Raw genomic sequence first — 19,304 nt, 5'->3', positions numbered from 1 at the left:
TCCTAAGGCACGCCACTGGTCTTCCTGGATTGCGAACAGGGTTATTTAAGTATCCACACGAATTTTACGGAATTCATTCGAGTTTTACGGAATACATACGACTATTAGTAAAACTTGTATGATTTTCGTGAAGTTCGTATGTTAATGTAATATGTAATATCTTAGTATATAGTGGATATTCTGTAAAACTCATATGAATTTTCAGGAAATTCGTTTGATAACTAAGGCACCCCTTGTGAAGACTGCCCATAACATCTGTCAAGGGGAGGGGCAGCCTCAGTTTTTTGTTGTAAGACCACACCCATCATAAACGTTCCAGATGATATAATACATTCTATAGGAGACCGAAAACCCTTACCGCGTTCAATAGATAGATACATTGTACATCAGAGAATGTTTAAACCTCACAGTCACTGAGTGAACAATACGTTAAACTCAACATGTTGATTTATTCTTATGCATGAACGCGTATATACGTAGATTTTTTTTGTCCTCTAGTTTATTTGCATGTATACATTTGTAGAAGACCTTACGAAAATCGCTGCGCTTTTGTGGTGTCACTGTAAATATGACTAGTACATGTATAGTATAGTGTGCAGCCGACTACAGGGTCCTACAGGCAGTATCGCCGGGCTTGATGTCTGTATGGCCGTGGGTTCGGGTTGGTGACCTGAAAACCGGGCGCATCTGTTCGAGTTGTCTCGGGGTTTTCTGCGGACACATTTATGATTGACAGGACAGGTGTATGATGGGAAAACACACACTGCAGGCGAGGAGGTCTCCTTACTGCTCTGGCTGTAGCGTGCATTGCGACATCGCGCAGGGGTTATTTTTTTCAGATTTAGTTTTTGGATTGTTTTAAACTATAGTATAACATTGGCATTCAACCAATGACTTTGCCTACGGGCTAGCTTCTATATAGAAGGAGACAACCCCCTTACTGTGTACAGATAGGTAAATATATCAAAGAATGTTTAGATCTTAGAACTAGTAGTGCATGTGATAGGTTAAACTCGACATGTTGAATTATTCATATACTTGTACGTAGGTTGATCATTTTGTATCCCATTGTTTGTTGTTTGCGTGTATAGTTGTAGAAGACCTTACGAAAGTCGCTGCACTTCTGTTGTGCCAATAAAGATTGTATATTGAATAGGCCTGGTCATCATTCTCCACTGGTCGGCTTAGGGGTGTTTTACCTTTATAGCAGGCCTTTAGAGTCCTGAGGGAGTGATGAGCTAATTGAAATCAAGCCCGTAAAACCGCCCCGTGCACGCTAATCTTCCTGGGCGGGCGGGCATCACTCCCAGAACCGTAGAGGTACCGGGGAGCTCCCGGTGGTATGGTTACCAGGCCTGCCTTCTAATGGGACTAGCCACGCAAAGTGACTAATAGCTAATACAATTTTCCCCATATTAATTTTCGAGTTCTCTGGCATGGCGCCTAGATATCACTATCATCGGAGCAACGATCTGATTGGATAAAACCCACCGTTTGTGCAAATTACGACCACCGCTGAAGGCGTCCAGCCACAACCTGTAGTGAGAACCCTTCACGCCAGGGGCGCTAATATGATGACCATGTCAGCGCGAACAACTTTATACGCAAAGTAACAATTATCAGGCAGATACTCTACATACCAGTACCGCGTGACATATCAATGTGCTGCGTAGGTTTGATAAAGACCTCTTAGATCGAACAACTTCAAGGGCATCAAATTTGGAACCAATGAATTTCCTTCAGATTGAAACAATAATAATAATAATCATCTTTATTGCATTTTCATGCCCATAGGGCTAAATGCATAAATGACCACACGTGCATGTGTTAAAAGAATGTTGAAACACTTCTACTCTGGATTTGGAATCTCCCATTTGTCCCCCAAGTCATAATAATTACAACAGATATAATGACCAAATTTAAACTAACTGGAGTGTCTTTAGCTTTCCTAAGCTAATTTTCTTAGCGGATGCTATCTGAAACGTTTGACTGTTTAAAAAATTTATCGAGTTGCTTGAGTAACTATCTTTGGCGTAATTTTCTTTGGTGTTGAAATAAAAATTTAACGATGTTTGTTAGTAATGCACGAACCTTTTGTCCCACCTACCCTCCCTCCTCCTCCGTAAAATGGTATAACCCAACACATTTAAAAGGAAGTAAGTTTCTATGTACCAGGAAAATGTGACAAAACCAGTATTTTCAACGCAGTAATACCATTTAATGAAAACTCTTCTCACAACAGTCTTACAACAAAATTAAACACCCCCTACGTGTAAAATGGAATGACCTCCCGTCTTCTCATACTGAGCAAAGTGGAACATACTAAACATGAAACGGGGGTGATTTTACACTGCAGAGGAAGCAAGTGTAGATATCCTAACATAATAAGACTAACCGGAATCACCCTGGGTTCTATACACACATATAAAACACTGCTGTAGACATGGTTTTCTCATGTAACCTCTTTGAAAAAATTTCACAGTCCTGTATGACACAAACTCTCTACAACTAGCAGATATCTAATCTCCAAGCAGACGTAAGGAGTGTTTTGCCTGTTCTTGCTACATTTAGTGCTCTTTTCCAGTATTGCACTTTCTAACAGTTCACCTCATAGGAATACTAGAAGAGTACTAATTGTTGCAAATCTGCTTGGAGACTGGTATATAGCTGTGGTGAGATCATGGCAGCACTCACAAAAACCTAAACACACTCCAATGTCAGATTCCTTCTTATAAATTCAGTTAGAGTATGTCCACAAATGCAACCATGCAGCAAAATTTCAGGTACCAGCGGTGTTTGTAAGAGAATGCATGATAACATAACTCTGTAGTCTTAACTATTCAACAAAGGCAAGCAATATCTTCTTAATTCTGTTGGTTGCATTCATCAGTTTCTGAAAGTCTCCATATAAACATGAGGGGGAGGGGGGCAATGAACAACTCATATCATTGGTGGAGGGGTATTAGAATAAAAGAGGGATTCCTGACCACCCCTATCAGGATTCTTAAATGGAATAGCCTAACTTGAAATCACCCCATTCTAAAAAATAGGTTTCAATTCTTTTTGTTACCTGTAATTCATAATACTATGTACGAATGTTTGAGCCTGTAGAATCACAAGTTTGTCAACATGTGTTTTTGCAATCGCTATTCCTTATCTCATTTTTCAATGCAAATTGCAGCCAGGTATAGTAGGTATAGTTTAATCTTTTTATGTGTTTTTAACAAAGGCTCAACTTAACATACTTTACAGTTCACTCCATACTGGTGCATACAAGAGACACACTAAATATGGAAGTCACAACATCTAAAGTACTAACAGAACACTCACAGTCAGAAAACTGTACAGGAACTTCTATATCTTTCTGCAGTTTTGCCCCAATGGGCACAGTGTGTGACACCGTCGTATACTCAGGGGTGCCTACGTAATTCAGTTGAATCTTACAGAATGCATACAAGTTTTACAGAATGCATACAAATTCTATGAAATTCATAGGAGTTTTACTAATAGTCAGGATTGTACGTATTCCATAAAACTTGTTTGAATCCCCTAAATTTTTTTAGTTTCGTAGTAGTGGATCATACGAATTCCTTACAATTTGAAAGTATTCTGTAGAACTTGCATGAAATCCGTAAAATCGGTATGCATACTTGGGTAGGCATCCCTGGCCCTGTGCTATTTTCATACTATTCAAGCACTACTCCACTTCATAATACAGGTGGCTTGACAGAAGTTCTACTTGCAGTAAGGCTAGGGTATGAATAACGTTGAATGGTTATTATATGCTCATAATATCACAACAGGGATGGTTCATGTATGTGTAGGGGATGATGAGGACACCGTCGTCGTGACAACGGGGACAGTTCATAAATGTGGGGGGGGGGAGGGCGTGGATGCCACCGTGTGATAGAACACCTTTGTATTTACATCACTAGAGGAGAGACACAGACGGACGGACGGACGCCGGATCTACTTCTCTTCACACCACATGTTCTCCCGTCGCACCTGGGACGCAACAAAAAGTAGCAAATTAGGGAGGGAAAACATTGCAACAACCATTAAAGTTGCAAATTAAGGAAGGAAAACATTGAAACAACCATTAAAGTTGCAAATTATGGAAGGAAAACATTGCAACAAACAGTTAAGTAAAAGTTACGACATGATGGTTTAAACCTGTTGAAGTAGTTGCTTACAAAATGTGATGTTGATTTGATTGACAGCTGCCAAACATTATGAATACTTCTGTGATGGTCAGCTTCAGGACATTGTCAAGAACTGAGTCAGCTTACAGATGTGGCAGAGGCTGCCGTTCTTGAATAGGAGTGTTTAGCCATAGCCGATGCTGTAGCTACTTAGAATACTTATTTTTGATGGCTGACAACAGTGTGGCTCTTGAACATGACTGAGAGTCACCTGCACCTCCTCTGTGATGACTGACACCTGTCTGACATGACTGACACCTGTCTGACATGATTGACACCTGTTTAAAACAATTGAGAGTTACCTGTGCCTCCTCCTCCTCCTGTAATGATTGACACCTGTCTAAGATGACTGACAGCTGTCTAAGATACATGTAAATGAGGCTTACCTGTGCCTCCTCCTCCTGTAATGATTGACACCTGTCTAACTCTAACATGACTGACACCTGTCTACGATAATTGAGGTTTACCTGTGCCTCCTCCTCCTCTGTGAAGTCGTTCTTGATGTTGAAAGTTTTGCGGATCTCCTCCGGCGTCTTCCCTTTGATCATGTTCGCTACCGTCTTGCAGGTCACGTCTAGCAAACCCTTGATGTCTAGGTAGTTAGCAGCCTGGAATAAACAAACAAAAACAAATAAATATAAACAAAGATAAACAAACATCTAATCTTCTGGAGGTCAAATTCCGTGGATCCGTGCATGGGGGTTTGATCCCAGGGTCGGCCCCAGCTCGGACATAATGTTAGGAATTGCATTTGAAATTTCGGGAGGTGACATAAGGCCTGCAGGCCTGTGTATAAGGGAGTTTTCTCAAGCGGCAAACCTTGTCATGACTTGAAAAAGCACCAAGCTTCACCTCAACTGAGGATGACTGCTTTACCTTACATGTACATAGGTCACAACTGAATGTACATACATCCCGAGTTAACTGTTATCGTGGCCATGTGTTACATGAGAAGACTGGTACACTGACCAATATAAGCTCGGACAGCGTTCCCTGGTTTACCTACCAATATTAGCTCGAACAGCGTTCCCTGGTTTACCTACCAATATTAGCTCGAACAGCGTTCCCTGGTTTACCTACCAATATAAGCTCGAACAGCGTCCCCTGGTTTACCTACCAATATAAGCTCGAACAGCGTTTCCTGGTTTACCTACCAATATAAGCTCGAACAGCGTCCCCTTGTTTACCTACCAATATTAGCTCGAACAGCGTTCCCTGGTTTACCTACCAATATAAGCTCGAACAGCGTCCCCTGGTTTACCTACCAATATAAGCTCGAACAGCGTTTCCTGGTTTACCTACCAATATAAGCTCGAACAGCGTCCCCTGGTTTACCTACCAATATAAGCTCGAACAGCGTTCCCTGGTTTACCTACCAATATTAGCTCGAACAGCGTTCCCTGGTTTACCTACCAATATAAGCTCGAACAGCGTCCCCTGGTTTACCTACCAATATAAGCTCGAACAGCGTTTCCTGGTTTACCTACCAATATAAGCTCGAACAGCGTCCCCTGGTTTACCTACCAATATAAGCTCGAACAGCGTCCCCTTGTTTACCTACCAATATAAGCTCGAACAGCGTCCCCTGGTCCACCTTGAGGAACTCCTGGTCCCACACGGGAATGTCGTCTGTGCGCTTCTCCTTGTTCTCATCATCCTCCGGTGGGGGTGGGTCATCCTGATGGAACAGCAAATACAGGGGGGTGAGAACATAGATAGCACAGCTCATAAAAGACCAATGGTGGTTTTCTAACATGTCTGACAAACTGGATCAGGGTTTTTTTCGCTGCTTTTGGAAGCATTCCCTTTATTGGATCTACTTCGAGGAATCACAATGTTAACATCTGATTCAGAAATACGATGTGAAAAGTTATCTTAAAGACATCTCATGCACTAGTGCCTACCTTATGATGTGTGCACCACTGGATGACTTTTTTCAGGATGGCGGCGTTGACGTTGGGCAGGGGAATGGGCTCCTCATCTCCCTCCTCATCCATCCCCAGGTCTAACAACAAACAAACATAAAAACAACAATTAAACAACACAGGACAACAACAAACATTTCATCTTCTCCATAACTACAGTAGACTGGAACCTATTGCCATCAAATACAGTAGGGGAATCTTCATTTGATGAACGGAAACAAACAAAAAATAACAGAATATGCAGCAGTTGTCATGACCATGTAACTTATAATTGTAAGAAGTGTGCATATCCCCTACAAGATCATCAAAGTACCTTTCCTAAAAGTGTTTAGTCAGATACCTAAGCTTTTCTGAGTAAGGACAACTATGTAGAGATCTACCGTGATATTGGCATGAAACTTTCAGACGTAAGGCCCAGTATTTGTGCTACATGTACTAAAGGCTTCTACTAAAGAAGAGAGAGAACAAGAGAACCAAAGGCTTATACTACAGATTTTGTAAGTTTGATGGGAGTGGTGCATTGAGATTGATGTACCTTCTAACATGGTCTTGATGGTGACGGACTGTTTGGCTATCTCCACATCCACCTCAAATATCTCCCCATCCGAGCTCTGCAGCTTTATGTTCGGCATCTGGGTGGAGGACAAAACATGGAAAAAAGGTAAAGCAGTCATCTTCAACTGAGGTTAGTTACAATGCTTTTTGAGGTAGCTAGAAGTGTAATGCGGTTTTGCTACGGCTCGCATTTTCAGCCAAGCTCACCAGGTCACCCCTACTCTTCTCGATAAGTTTGTTGGGTTCTTATATAAGCAGAGGTTCAATGCCACAGGTTTAAACCTGAAGCTCCCTCATACACAGGGCCGCTGGCTATACATGTATGTCAGCATCTGAAATGACAAATCCCCTACAACATGCCTAAGCTGGGGCCGACCCCTGGGATCCAACCCAACCAAAAGATGTATGTGTTCATTTGTACGATGAGTAGGAGTAATAAGGGCGGGTGTCATAAGTTTCCATTCTTTATTCTTGACCCGCTTCCAAGTTCCAACACAAGATGATCCACATGTATTATGTATGAGTCATCGCTATATTTTCTCTATATTCTGACTCTGAGACATACTAGTGACTTACAAGACGCCTCAAAACATGTAGATTAATCAAAACTTACACCACTCTGAATCTTAAAGTGTATATCAATCATATTTCATACGACATATTTCACGTCTTTGTGAGATTCCGTGTTTTTTTTAAGAGCAATGACGTTTACAGTAAAATGCTTCTTTTCTGTGTTTTCCCTGTTGCTTAGGACAACCACACAATAACTGAAGCAAGTTCACTTTTTTCGGCTCAAATAGAATCCTAGCGAACTGTTTCTGCCTCTATACAAGTCCTAAACATCTATCAGCACGTTAGAGTGACGCAGAGTTATGAATACGTCATGACAAAACCAGTCCACAGCCGAACAACAACCTGCGACAAACAACGGATTTTCTGAGCCGCCATCTTGGATGTCAGTGTTTCGCTTCGCCACTAATTCCTGCCCTCTACATCCAACCTAGACACTTCTTAAGAAGGTGTGATCAGACAAGAAGGTCTTCAAGGCGTCGAGGATGACTTACCGTGGCGTTGAGGCGCTTCAAACGGACAAGAAAGGCAGGAAGTCTTCACGATTTCTCCAAAGAACGTCACGAAGAAAACGACAAAGTCTGGACATGCGCAGTGGGAGTGTATGACGTAAGGTTTTAGATTCTACCACTTTCAATCGGTGGGGAAATATCTTTTATTTTCTATGTCTATACGTTCTGCAAAATTACATCCCTCAATATAAAAACTAAACGAAAATAATTTAGTTATTATTAATATCATTTTACTTTGATGATAGATACGATTGTGATTATTTATCATAGAGAAATCATCTTTTTCTCCAAGTTTGCTTATTGGACTAGGCTGATAGTGCCGGGTGCAAACTTCCGTCATTCTGCGTTTCAAATCACAGAGGCGGCAAAATCAGGGCGGACAGAAGCGAGGAAAACCTGCACAAAACCGCGGATTTTTGCCGTTTTCCACTCAGAACCACCCTGTCCAGCATGTCTGACGTCTGCCCGAGCTGTACCAAGGTTGTGTACTTCGGTGAGTGCCGGAAAACTTCGTGTTTTCCGCTTGGTTTTATCGATTTTGGCGGTGTCTTCTTGAGCTTGACGTTTGGCCCCGCACGCTTGGGTTTTGTTTTCTCGATCAAATTATCCTTAGTTTGGGCCCGTTAATCAAGTTTAACGTCTCTCTGGAGGACCATAGATTAAGTTTACCAATACAATGAGACTTTGTGCTGTACAAATGATGAACACCGCGAATACATGGGCTAAAATTAGAACATTATCTTGGCGCGTCTTTGGCTTGACGTTTGATGAAGATTCCTCGGGTCAAAGATTTGATCAAAACAACATGACCGGAAAAATCCGCAACAACAGACTCTCTAATCACCTCTTTCAACTCGTAAATTCTCCTTTCATTCCTCCTCCCCACGCCTCTTCTTCTGGACGCATTTCAACCGAAATGATAGCCTTTGCTTTTATTCAATTATTGCCAAATACTTTCTAGTATATGACTATTATGAGACTGCAAACAAATTATGCTTAGTTCAGAGATAGGGAGGGAAAAGAGAGGGGATATGAAGTCATCTCGGACACTATGCCGGAGGAAGTGTGTGTGTGTCTTGGCTGGAGACGTGTTTGTCTTGAAGTCTCGGTGGTTGATACAGGACACACAAGTCACAGGCTGGGACAGGCTCCAGGGGTCTTCAGGGGTTTTCTTACAAGTTGAGAGTAAATAATTTGAAGGAAACAGCAATCATTCGAAAGGGGCTGAATGTGGAAATGAGTGGCCTGGTTTCAGGACGTTTCCCTGCCATGCATTTTCCCTGTTAGTGTTACACACAACTTACAGGTACTCTCCAAGCAGAGGTTTGGCTCCGGCTTGTTTTTCAAACTTTTTGACGTCTCTTTAAGCATTTTGTCCTGTTTTCTTTATGTCGCCAAGGAGGTTAAATAACCTCCTTGATGTCGCCAAGCCAAGTCATGACACTGCAGTCAAACCTTCTGGCATCGGTTTACTGTGTCTGTTTTATGATAACGTCAAAAAAGTGTTGTTTTCGTGAGAGAATTTAGTACAATCAAAAGGGATGCAAGTCGGTACTCGGCTGGTAGTGTATTGCTGTCTGAAGGGTTGGCACAGGACACGCAATCATCGCACTGTCTTTGTTTGGACTGAGAGCGAGAACAATTCAGGGGGGGGGGGGTTACCTCAGGAAAGAACCAGGGTGTCCAAACCAACTGGTCTGATTACCAGAGGCCTGTGTGTGTTGGCTGGTGGTGTGTTTGTACTGACATGGGAGCGGTTGGCACAAGGCATATAAACGCCCCTGAGACAAGCATACTCTCCAGGTAGCTGTGTGGTTTTGAAAAGCACTTTAACAGTTTAAGACAGATGTTTTCATTATGATAATTTGTATTACATACGAACGTGTGTCAAAACTCATAATCTAGCTTCAAACTTCATAAAGATATTGTCATGAGAGGCTCCCACTACAAGTCTCAAGAAATACACAATCTTAGAGACACCTGCATTCGCCGCCAACTGTGGTCTTTCTCTCGTGGTTGGAGAAGTCGTAGTGAGTAAGTGACACTATCCCATACATGGTAAGGCACATCTCAATTGACCTTCCTTACCAGGCTTGCAAGTTTGGCCTTTTTTGTCCCTGTTATAAGACTTGTATGCTGTTTTCTTACTATGATGTGTCAGTCATTGTTCAGTACACGGTTTACTGGGGGTCAGCAAACAAGACACAGTACAGTGAGAACTGTCAGTGACACAAGCACACTACATCACAGTACACCCCACACGTACTTATAATACGTACAAAAAAGCCTGACTTGACTCCTACAGCCTGCCAAGGAGCCTATGGATTGATACTCTTCAAGCAGAGGTTGGTGGGGAATGTTGTGCTGACCGAAAACAGGGCATGTGATAAAAAAAGCCACAATCTTCTCCACCGACCTCTGCTTGGAGAGGAATCAATTGACAGCCTAATTTGTATGACAGAATGAGGCTGGTTTACACTGCGCCCAGTTCCTGGGGTCCCTACTTAGTTCTGGTCTGGTGCACAATCACAGTCCCAGTCTCACTAGGACAGAGGGACAAGGGCTCTCAAGGGGGTTTAGCACCAGCTCAAGGAAGGGAATTCTAAGGGGGAGGGTCTTATTGGGGTGAGGTTGTTCTCACTCAGGAAAAAGGGTTACTTGGGCTGTCAAGGGGGTTGGAAGCACCAGAATGTAGAAAGAATGGAATACTTAGAAGTTAGAGGGCCAGGACTCTTTTGGGGGTTGGAAGCACCAGTAGAGTTTAGAAAGAATGGAATTTTCAGATTGTCATGGCTCTGGTGAGGGTTGGAAGCACCAGTAAAGTTTAGAAAGAATGGAGTTTTCAGACTGTCGTGGCTCTGGTGGGGGTTGGAAGCACCAGTAGAAAGAATGGAATATTCAGACTGTCGTGGCTCTGGTGGGGGTTGGAAGCACCAGTAGAAAGAATGGAATATTCAGACTGTCGTGGCTCTGGTGGGGGTTGGAAGCACCAGTAGAAAGAATGGAATATTCAGACTGTCGTGGCTCTGGTGGGGGTTGGATGCACCAGTAGAAAGAATGGAATATTCAGACTGTCGTGGCTCTGGTGGGGGTTGGAAGCACCAGTAGAAAGGTTAGGATATTGAGAGGGTGGAGGCTCTGGTGGGGGTTGTAAGCCAGAGGGCGAGAGCTCTGGTGTTGTTGTTTTCCCCCAGACAGCCCAAGTGTCAGTTGTCTGTGACCCAGAAAAAGTGTCATTTGTTGTAACAACAGTTACTGTAAGGTAATCCCCCGCACTATCCCCGAGTGGAACGCCCTGCCTGGCGCGGTTGTTACGGCTGCCGCTCCCACCGTTGAGTCATACCGCGCCAGGCTGGAGGCCTGCCCGCCTTAGCCTGGGACCTCCTCCCCCCCTACTTTGCCCCTCGCGGGGTTATCTGGGGGTAACAAATATGATGATGATGAAGATGATGATGATGATCTGTCTCAAGGCTGTACCATACCTGTACCTGAATTGTTGCTTAGGTACACAGCCCTAATTCAATGAGCACGATTTAGTTAGCCTGGAGTCCAGCCTTATTAGCTGGCTAGGAGCAGAGCTTGGGTAGCGGACTAAAGCTAATAAGGCTGGACTCCAGGCTATGATTTAGTCTGGCTAGAGCTTAATAAAATTGGAGCTTAGTGCAGGAAAAGCTGGTACAAACTGTGTCATAGATTTCCGTCCCAGGACGGAGGGAAGGGTCCTGGAGACAGCCCTGGTTTGAAGTGACAGTATCTAATGATATATTATTATAACACATGCTAATGTTCTCCCATCTTCCCCCCCCCCCCACCCCAGTATCTAATGATGTATATAACACATGCTAATTTTCTACCATCTTACCCCCCCCCCCACCCCAGCTGAGAGGAAGTACTCCCTGGGGAACAGCTGGCACAAACTCTGTCTGAAGTGTCTTATAGTTTTAACATTACAGTAAATACTGATGGCTGTTTCTACATTACTACATACTGTCTAATGTGTCTTATCCTGTCTTATAGTTATACTTATAGTGCTAATGTTCTACCATTTCCACCACCACAGCTGAAAGGAAGTACTCCCTGGGGAAGATCTGGCACAAACTCTGTCTGAAGTGTCTTAGGCGCACTTTAGACCTACAATGTTATAAGGTCGTACGATCATCGTCGTAGGCGACGGTTTTCTTTAGACACACGGTCAGGAAATATCATGGGACCCCCGCGGCGCAGAATTCCATTGATGTGCGCGTGTGACTCAAAGTGAACTCTTGCGCTCAAATTCAAAATGGCGGGGGAACCGCTTGTTTTCGTCAAAAGATGAAGCTTTTACTGACTTTGCAACAACTGTTGCCCTGCAGATGAGACGTTGAGAACGGTGCTCAACAAAGAAAGAGATTGAGGCTGGTACAGAGACGGACGGGATTTAACCCGAGTTCGTGGCCGCCGCCGGGGATGTCCCGGGGATCGAGGAATAGGGGCATACTAGAGAAGTAGCCACTGGTAGCAGGGGCGTCGCGCCGGAATAACCGGTTTCGGATGAGAAAAATATGTTTCCATTGCTGAATGCATGCATATTTACAAAGAAAACGATAGAAACTTTCCTTCCCGGACAGGAAACAGCACGCTGTAGGCTTATTAGCATATCACCCACTTCCGTCGCCGGCGACGATTCTTCTTTAGACGAGAAAAACACAGCCACAGGCCCCCCCGCTGAACGTCGTGCGACTGGGTCCGAGGTGGTCGCACGACATTTCGAGGATTTCCCGTTTATTGCCATCGTACGATTGTTTTGATCGTCTTTAGACGGCCAAAAAATACCGTCGCCGGCGACGTCGCCCACGACGATGATCGCACGACTCTAAAATGTCGTAGGTGTAAAGAGGCCCTTATAGTTTTAACATTACAGTAAATACTGATGGCTGTTTCTACATTACTACGTAACATACTGTCTAATGTGTCTTATCCTGTCTTATAGTTATAGTGCTAATGTTCTACCATTTCCACCACCCCAGCTGAGAGGAAGTACTCGCTGGGGAAGAGCTGGCACAAACTCTGTCTGAAGTGCACCAAGTGTAAACGGCAACTCAACCCTGGGGGGCACGCAGAGGTCAGTAATGTTTCTTTTTTACTTTTAGTACTGTAGTAGTAATACATGTATCTAGTATTTGATTATGCTCATGTGGGGGCCCTGACACGGGTAGGCAGCAGTCGGCTAGTCTTCACACCAGGTTTCCTGGCGGCACTGTCCAGCAGGTCCACGCTGGTCAGGCCGCACGGCCTCTGTTGCCTGGTAACAGCCCCCGTTGCCTAGTAACGGCCTCTGTTGCCTAGTAACGGCCTCTGTTGCCTGGAAATAGCCTCTGTTGCCCGGTAAAGTTCTCTATTGCCTGGTAACACCCTTTGTTGCCTGGTAACGGCCTCTGTTGCCTGGTAACAGCCTCTGTGGCCTGGTAACAGCCTCTGTTGCCTGGTAGCTGCACTTTGGTGATAGTGTTGTTGCAGCCATTGGCTTGTAGATGAGCTAACTTTGAGTAACTACCAAGGGATTTAGAAACTTCTTTCTATTAAGTTTGATTTTAAGATGATGTGTACAGGAGTAGCATTTATTGCTACATTCCCAGCTTTGTGTATACCATTAGTACGTCAGTTGCCAGTTCAAAATCAACATGTTAGTAGATGTTATCCAGAGAATGTAGTTGACCTGGCCAGTAATTACAGTAAGAGTAATGGCTGCCTGGAGAGTGGTGACAGGCAGCTGTCAGCAGGACTGTAACTTACAGTCTGTAACAGTGTAATCTGAACCAGATGGACCTGTGGGCTGAGCTATGTTAACTCTCTGGTTCACATCATCCAGGGAATTAAACTGTGGTACCAGACCCTATATCAAGCCATGAAAAAAATACATGTACAGTATTAGCAACTTGTGTCCAATCAATAGTATAGTATCAAAAAATCATACAGCACTCTGAGTCTTAGGGACTCGATGTATGTTATAGTGCAGGGCTCGAAATACTGGGTGCATATGTGCACCTGTGTGCACCCAAAATTGGAGCTGTGCACCTAAGTTTTGACTGTGGGTGCACTGGTGCACCTAGATATTTTTGTAGGCCACAGGGTAAGGTCACTATAATATTGTACACCAAGCATACAGAATATTCTTGAAATGTAAGTATCAGGAATAGCAATATAAACTTTTGTTGTACTTTATTTGATGTATCACTTGTTTGAAATTTCAAGGTTAGCTATAAAATTACAAACTGAAGTTCTTAAGGGCGTTAAACTTTGTAATTATGTTTGCTGACATTCAACTTTAGTCTATGTGGTGCACCCAAAATTTTTTCTGTGCACCTAATTTTTTGGTTGGGTGCACCGGTGCACCTATTGCCAAAAATGAATTTCGAGCCCTGAGGTGTGACAGAAGACAGTTCCTTCCTGTGCTATCTGACCTTCCATCCTGGTCCCTGGATAGTTTCTGTGGCCTGGACAGCATCAAGCAGGCTCAAACAATGTCTGGCTACCACCAACATAAAACCACTGAAGATTTCCCAGTTTGTTGAAGCTCTGTGAGTGAGTGAGTGAGTGAGTGTGAGAGTGAGTGAGTGAGTGAGTGAGTGAGTGAGTGTGAGAGTGAGTGAGTGAGTGAGTGAGTGTGAGAGTGAGTGAGTGAGTGTGTGAGAGTGAGTGAGTGAGTGAGTGAGTGAGTGAGTGAGTGAGTGTGAGAGTGAGTGAGTGAGTGAGTGAGTGAGTGAGTGAGTGAGTGAGTGAGTGAGTGAGTGAGTGAGTGAGTGAGTGACAGAGTGAAGCTCTGTTACACATACCATGTTGGGCCTACTGAATGCAGTAACAGGTCCTCATCACCCTGGTGTTTATTCCCTGCAGCATGAGGGGAAGCCGTACTGCCACCAGCCATGTTACAGCGCCCTGTTTGGACCCAAAGGTGGGAAGACTTCATAGATAGTTTATCGTTCCTTTTGCCTATTCCCATTCTCATTGATTAAGATATCTATTCTGGAAAGCATTTGTTAACAAGCTTGCTCCATGCAAAGTTGGAGATCACTTCTTGGCAGTACTTACTCAATAGTCACCAGGTAACAAGGTTTATGTTATGATCCAGGAAAACAAATAATTTTCTTTCCAATGTCACATTTTTGTATGTTATTGGAGGGAACATGCCTGCCACATTGTTTCAGTATCTTAAGTTCTGACTTCATGTGTAAATATGCATATACACTCACTAAATGATGTGATTTGTAGTATTTTACACTGTTTCCAGGAACTGAATGTAGGCCTGAAAAGGGTCCATGAAAAAACCTTTTTTATGTATGAATTCTTATGATATTGATAGAACTAAATCAAAGCATGCATTTACCAAAATTTCAAGAAAAGGAACATGTGCAAAACTATTTACTTCTGTTGCTAGGTTACGGCCATGGTGGTGCGGAGAGCCACGTCTTTCTGGATGGAAAGATCGGACCTGGAGCTGACAACAAGCCTGAGTAACAGCACTTCTGATTAGTCCAGTAGATATAAGGTGAGTGCCGATTGGCTGGTAGAACTAAGCCCAACCAATTGGGAGTTGCTTCAAGGATGTATCCATTTTTGATTTATACCCATGGACAGAACTTATGGAGGAACTTGGTACTGTAGATTTGTTTATTTAGGCAGGGTCTCACTTTTGCAGTAGGAGAGAGTTGTTTTCTCAGTGTTTTAATTTTGTGGTTGAAACATCTTTGTATTACAATTGTAATGCATTGAAAATGAATATTCACAGTGCTGTGCTCACTGTAGAAATGTCAAAAAAACTGCAAACATTTCAAGATATACAGTACATGACACGTGCCTTTGTTCCACGTTTATTGTTGCATTCCAAATAAAGTTTTAAGTTTAATTTTAGACTTCTGTACATTTCTGTTTTATCTGTTGCCACTAGGAGAAAAGCAGACAAAGAGGAGAATCAACTCGTCTGGCAAGGAAAGAGAAGAAGCCAGAAGACGCTGCAAATTGTTTGCCCAACTGCAACTCCTTAGTTTAAGATACTCCAGGATCTTTGTCTTTAACACGCTTACCTACCTATTCAAGGAAGACCAGTCAGATTCTTTGCTTCCAAACTTATAAAGGTACCATGTAGTGTTTTATGATTTAAAGAAAAAGGGAAAGCAACAAAAAAAGGACAAGACAGTGACAGAAAGTTTTATGATTGATGATGATTTTCCAAACAGAAGGGAAACGTGATGTTTTGTTTCCAGAAACTATTAGTTTTTGTTTTTACAGTAGCCTTGAGAGTTTTCTGTGACCTGGTGTCCTCCGTGTTTTTGTTAGGTGCCTGTTTAAACTGGAGAAGTTTTCCGTAACGGTTAGAAAGAAAGTTTTCAGTGCAGCGCAACATTTTGCAGATGTTTTTTGCTGCATTCTAAAAATTCTAAACCATTCCAACTTTCTTGATGAAACAGAAAAACTGATAAAGAAAAGTTAAACATTATATTGAATCATGCGAGAGAAATTTATTCCATGTAGGAATTTCCTTCAAATGCAGAGTAACACGCTAAAGCTAATGTTATGGGCCATTGAAGAGAAAACCCTTGTTGGTAACAGTACGTTGTAGTTAAGAAAGAGAAAAAGGAGATTGTCGATTATTCATGGAACTGCTTACTAATCTTGTACCATGTACATGTGTATTACTATTATGCAATGCTTTTAGTACCAGCTCGACTGTGTGGCAGTTCTGAGCCGGATCGGTTGACCGGTAAAGATTTTATATATTTTGAAACTATTTATTGTTAGTATCTAGCATGAACGTTCATCTGAGTTGGTAAATTTCATAATGAGAAATACACTGTTCGCAGAATTTTCGACCAAGTTACTCACTGTTTGTCGGCTATGTAACCCAAGCGCTGTGAACACATACTTTTTGTGTAGGCTTAAAGTCAGCGCTGGGTCGACTTCCAACAGATTTTAACCCAGTGCTGTTGTCAAACCTGCGTCCACGGCCTTTGGGTCAAAAAGTTTAAGAAGACCGAGGGATTCTGGAGAGTCAATTCTTTGAGTACGAGAACATTTTATTTCTCATTCTCTTTGCCGTTAGTTTAGTTTGTTCTTTTTATTATCATTCCTATTTAGTTTAGTGAGACTCAAGGGTTGGATAAACCCTGTTGTAGTTTTTTTCTTTATGAAAATTTTTTTTCAAAGAGAGCATGAAGGTTTTATGATCAAAAGAAAAAAAGGAAGTTCAACGTTTCTTTCCAAGTTTCTTTTCTAAGTTTTTCTATGTTGGTATAGTTTTCCTCAGGGTTTCAAACTTCCCAGACCATTCTTACAACATTCCAAACCTGCTCTATCCTAGGTTTTAACGGGCGAGAAAATGCCTGTAAAACTAAGAAAATATATTTACTGTGAATTGTCGCACTCTGAGGTTTTTAAGTCCCCGCCAAAAGGTGTAATGTGTCAAAAATAGAAAAAAAGGATTTGTGTCATGTAGCACAATTGTGTCAAAATGAGAGAAGGCATACAATCATGTAGCGCTTGTGTAATTCTGCCATATATTCTGAAGTGTCAAAAATGTAAAAAAGAAACATACATGTAGAACAATCATGTAATTCTGCCAAACTTAGACTGTGTCAAAAGTAGATAAACAGAAATATTCCTAAGAGTATTACATAGTTAAGTGTTGCATATACCAAATGAGTTAGAATACAGTGCAACAAGGAAAATATTGCCATGAAATGTACATCTACATGTATACCGCCCTACTGTATCAATGAAGCTAACCATGACTGCGAGTACACTACATCTGCTTTTGTAGCCTCCAGAGTAGACTACAGGCTTGTGTATTTGTATAAATGCCTTTTTATGTTTGGATTATATACTATTTTCATCAAGTGCTGTACTAAGTGCCCTCAGAATAAGATAGCAAAGAAATATTTAGTCCACAAAGTGCCCAGGAAATTGCATTGTAACAAATCGTGTAAAAGTAGTTATGATAATGATGTTGCAGAGGAGCGATATGAAATCAAGGTTAGAATATACACTTTCTAATCTATTTTAACGTTTGTGGACTTCCCACGTAACATACTTGCACAGAAAGTAAGAAAAAGAATGATCTTGTTTTCCCAAACGGTTCTGATTTGGTGTTAACTCTGGTGTGAGACCTTGTCCCAGCATTTACGTCTAAGAACACCAGTATGAGACCCAGACCACAGGTTTTAAAAGCTGCAGATTATAAGATTGTGCTGCACAATATAGCCACACTGTTGGTATTGCATGATAGTATTGGCAAAAAAATGGAATAACATGCAAAGGAAAAAAATATCGATATTGATAACAATTCTATGTTTGACACTGTTGGTTTCCGTTTTTGCGGTATTGTCTAGGCATGTGCTTTTGTGGATTACTTGATATAAAACTGCATTCCATGATCTTGAACACCTTCAAGAAAAGATTTTGTTAGACAAATATACTCATTCCAAAGTTTGTTTCCAGTTGAAATGTGGTTTTAGCAATCTATACCATATGCCAAGTATCTTATCAAAGTGTATTTTAAACATTGTAGGTTTCTTCTCACTCAGTTACATTATAAGGAGTACAAGTAGTAATGTAGTATTGAATATCTTAACCTGATTAAGTATGTTGGTATGGTACTATGACTTATAATAAGCATTACTGGATATGTACCCTTTTCTTCAAAATCTATTTTTTCAAACTTTTGTACCTGTTTATTGGCAGCATGCATTAAATGTGGCCTGAGTCATGTTTTGTTTGTTATATTGTTCCACATGACCAGGAAACTGCCTTTGGGCGTAACACGCCGGTTTTGTACAGTACCTGAGTAAGTACAGACTGTGAGACCGGACTTATACATGTACTAGGTTTGATCCACCCACACTGGGATGGACCCCTATTCTTATAGGCCTCCATAGCAGGCTCTGAACCGGCCTTTTTGGGGGCTAAATAATACACCTTTTGCAGTCAGCCCGTAACCATTTTGCCGGTAGAAATGGTTACGGGGGTGGCTGATGGTTACGGGCTGGCTGCAAAAGGTGTATTATAGTTTAAGCCTCCATAAAGGCCGGTTCAGAGCCTGCTATGGAAGCTAATTCTTATTAGTGAGTGGGTTCTCAAGCGTGCTCAAGGTTTGGCTCTCCTCAAACATGGGGCCTCTGGCTTCACATACCGGTACCATCGGAGAGGATGTCCCTAGCCGAAGCTAGGAACTAGTTCTTACTGATGGCGGCTGCAGAGTGTCCAGACCACTGCAGCAGCAGGACCAACAAGCCGCTTGGGGACCCAAAATCTAATCATTTCCAGTCTCATCAAGACCTACCCACATACCAAGACAATCCATCCAGACGTTCTCCAGTTATACTGCTTTTCTACAGTACATACATATATACACACACACAAACGCTACCCAAAACAAAATCTTCTTGGCAAAGATAATGAGAACACTGAACTACCAGAGTGAATATATTAGGTGTAAAGTTCCTTTTCCAAGGGCACAACACTGTTGCCTGCTAGGGTTGCAAACCCAGAACCTTGAGGGTTTTTTTAAA

At 42.3% G+C, this 19,304-nt stretch overlaps 2 protein-coding genes across 2 annotated transcripts; one reads left to right on the top strand and one right to left on the bottom strand.

Moving 5' to 3' along the window:
- Positions 1-2,196: 2,196 nt before the first annotated feature.
- On the bottom strand, positions 2,197-7,880 carry LOC136449093 (S-phase kinase-associated protein 1). The gene is made up of 6 exons (XM_066448905.1): positions 7,747-7,880; positions 6,663-6,759; positions 6,107-6,207; positions 5,764-5,880; positions 4,670-4,810; positions 2,197-4,005 (listed from the first exon to the last, which is right to left on the bottom strand). Exons 2-6 carry the CDS (start codon positions 6,757-6,759, stop codon positions 3,970-3,972), a joined length of 492 nt encoding a protein of 163 aa, XP_066305002.1. The 5' UTR covers positions 7,747-7,880; the 3' UTR covers positions 2,197-3,969.
- Positions 7,881-8,089: 209 nt separating this feature from the next.
- On the top strand, positions 8,090-18,502 carry LOC136449094 (cysteine-rich protein 1-like). The gene is made up of 5 exons (XM_066448906.1): positions 8,090-8,257; positions 12,771-12,865; positions 14,638-14,695; positions 15,179-15,289; positions 15,689-18,502. The coding sequence occupies exons 1-4, from the start codon at positions 8,215-8,217 to the stop codon at positions 15,256-15,258; spliced, it is 276 nt and encodes a 91-aa protein (XP_066305003.1). The 5' UTR covers positions 8,090-8,214; the 3' UTR covers positions 15,259-15,289; positions 15,689-18,502.
- The last annotated feature ends 802 nt before the right edge of the window (positions 18,503-19,304 follow it).

This window comes from Branchiostoma lanceolatum, chromosome 14 (assembly GCF_035083965.1).
Source record: "Branchiostoma lanceolatum isolate klBraLanc5 chromosome 14, klBraLanc5.hap2, whole genome shotgun sequence".
Classification (NCBI taxonomy): Eukaryota; Metazoa; Chordata; class Leptocardii; order Amphioxiformes; family Branchiostomatidae; genus Branchiostoma; species Branchiostoma lanceolatum.
The sequence above is the reverse complement of the archived record's forward strand: the minus strand, read 5'-3'. Positions and strand labels throughout refer to the sequence as shown.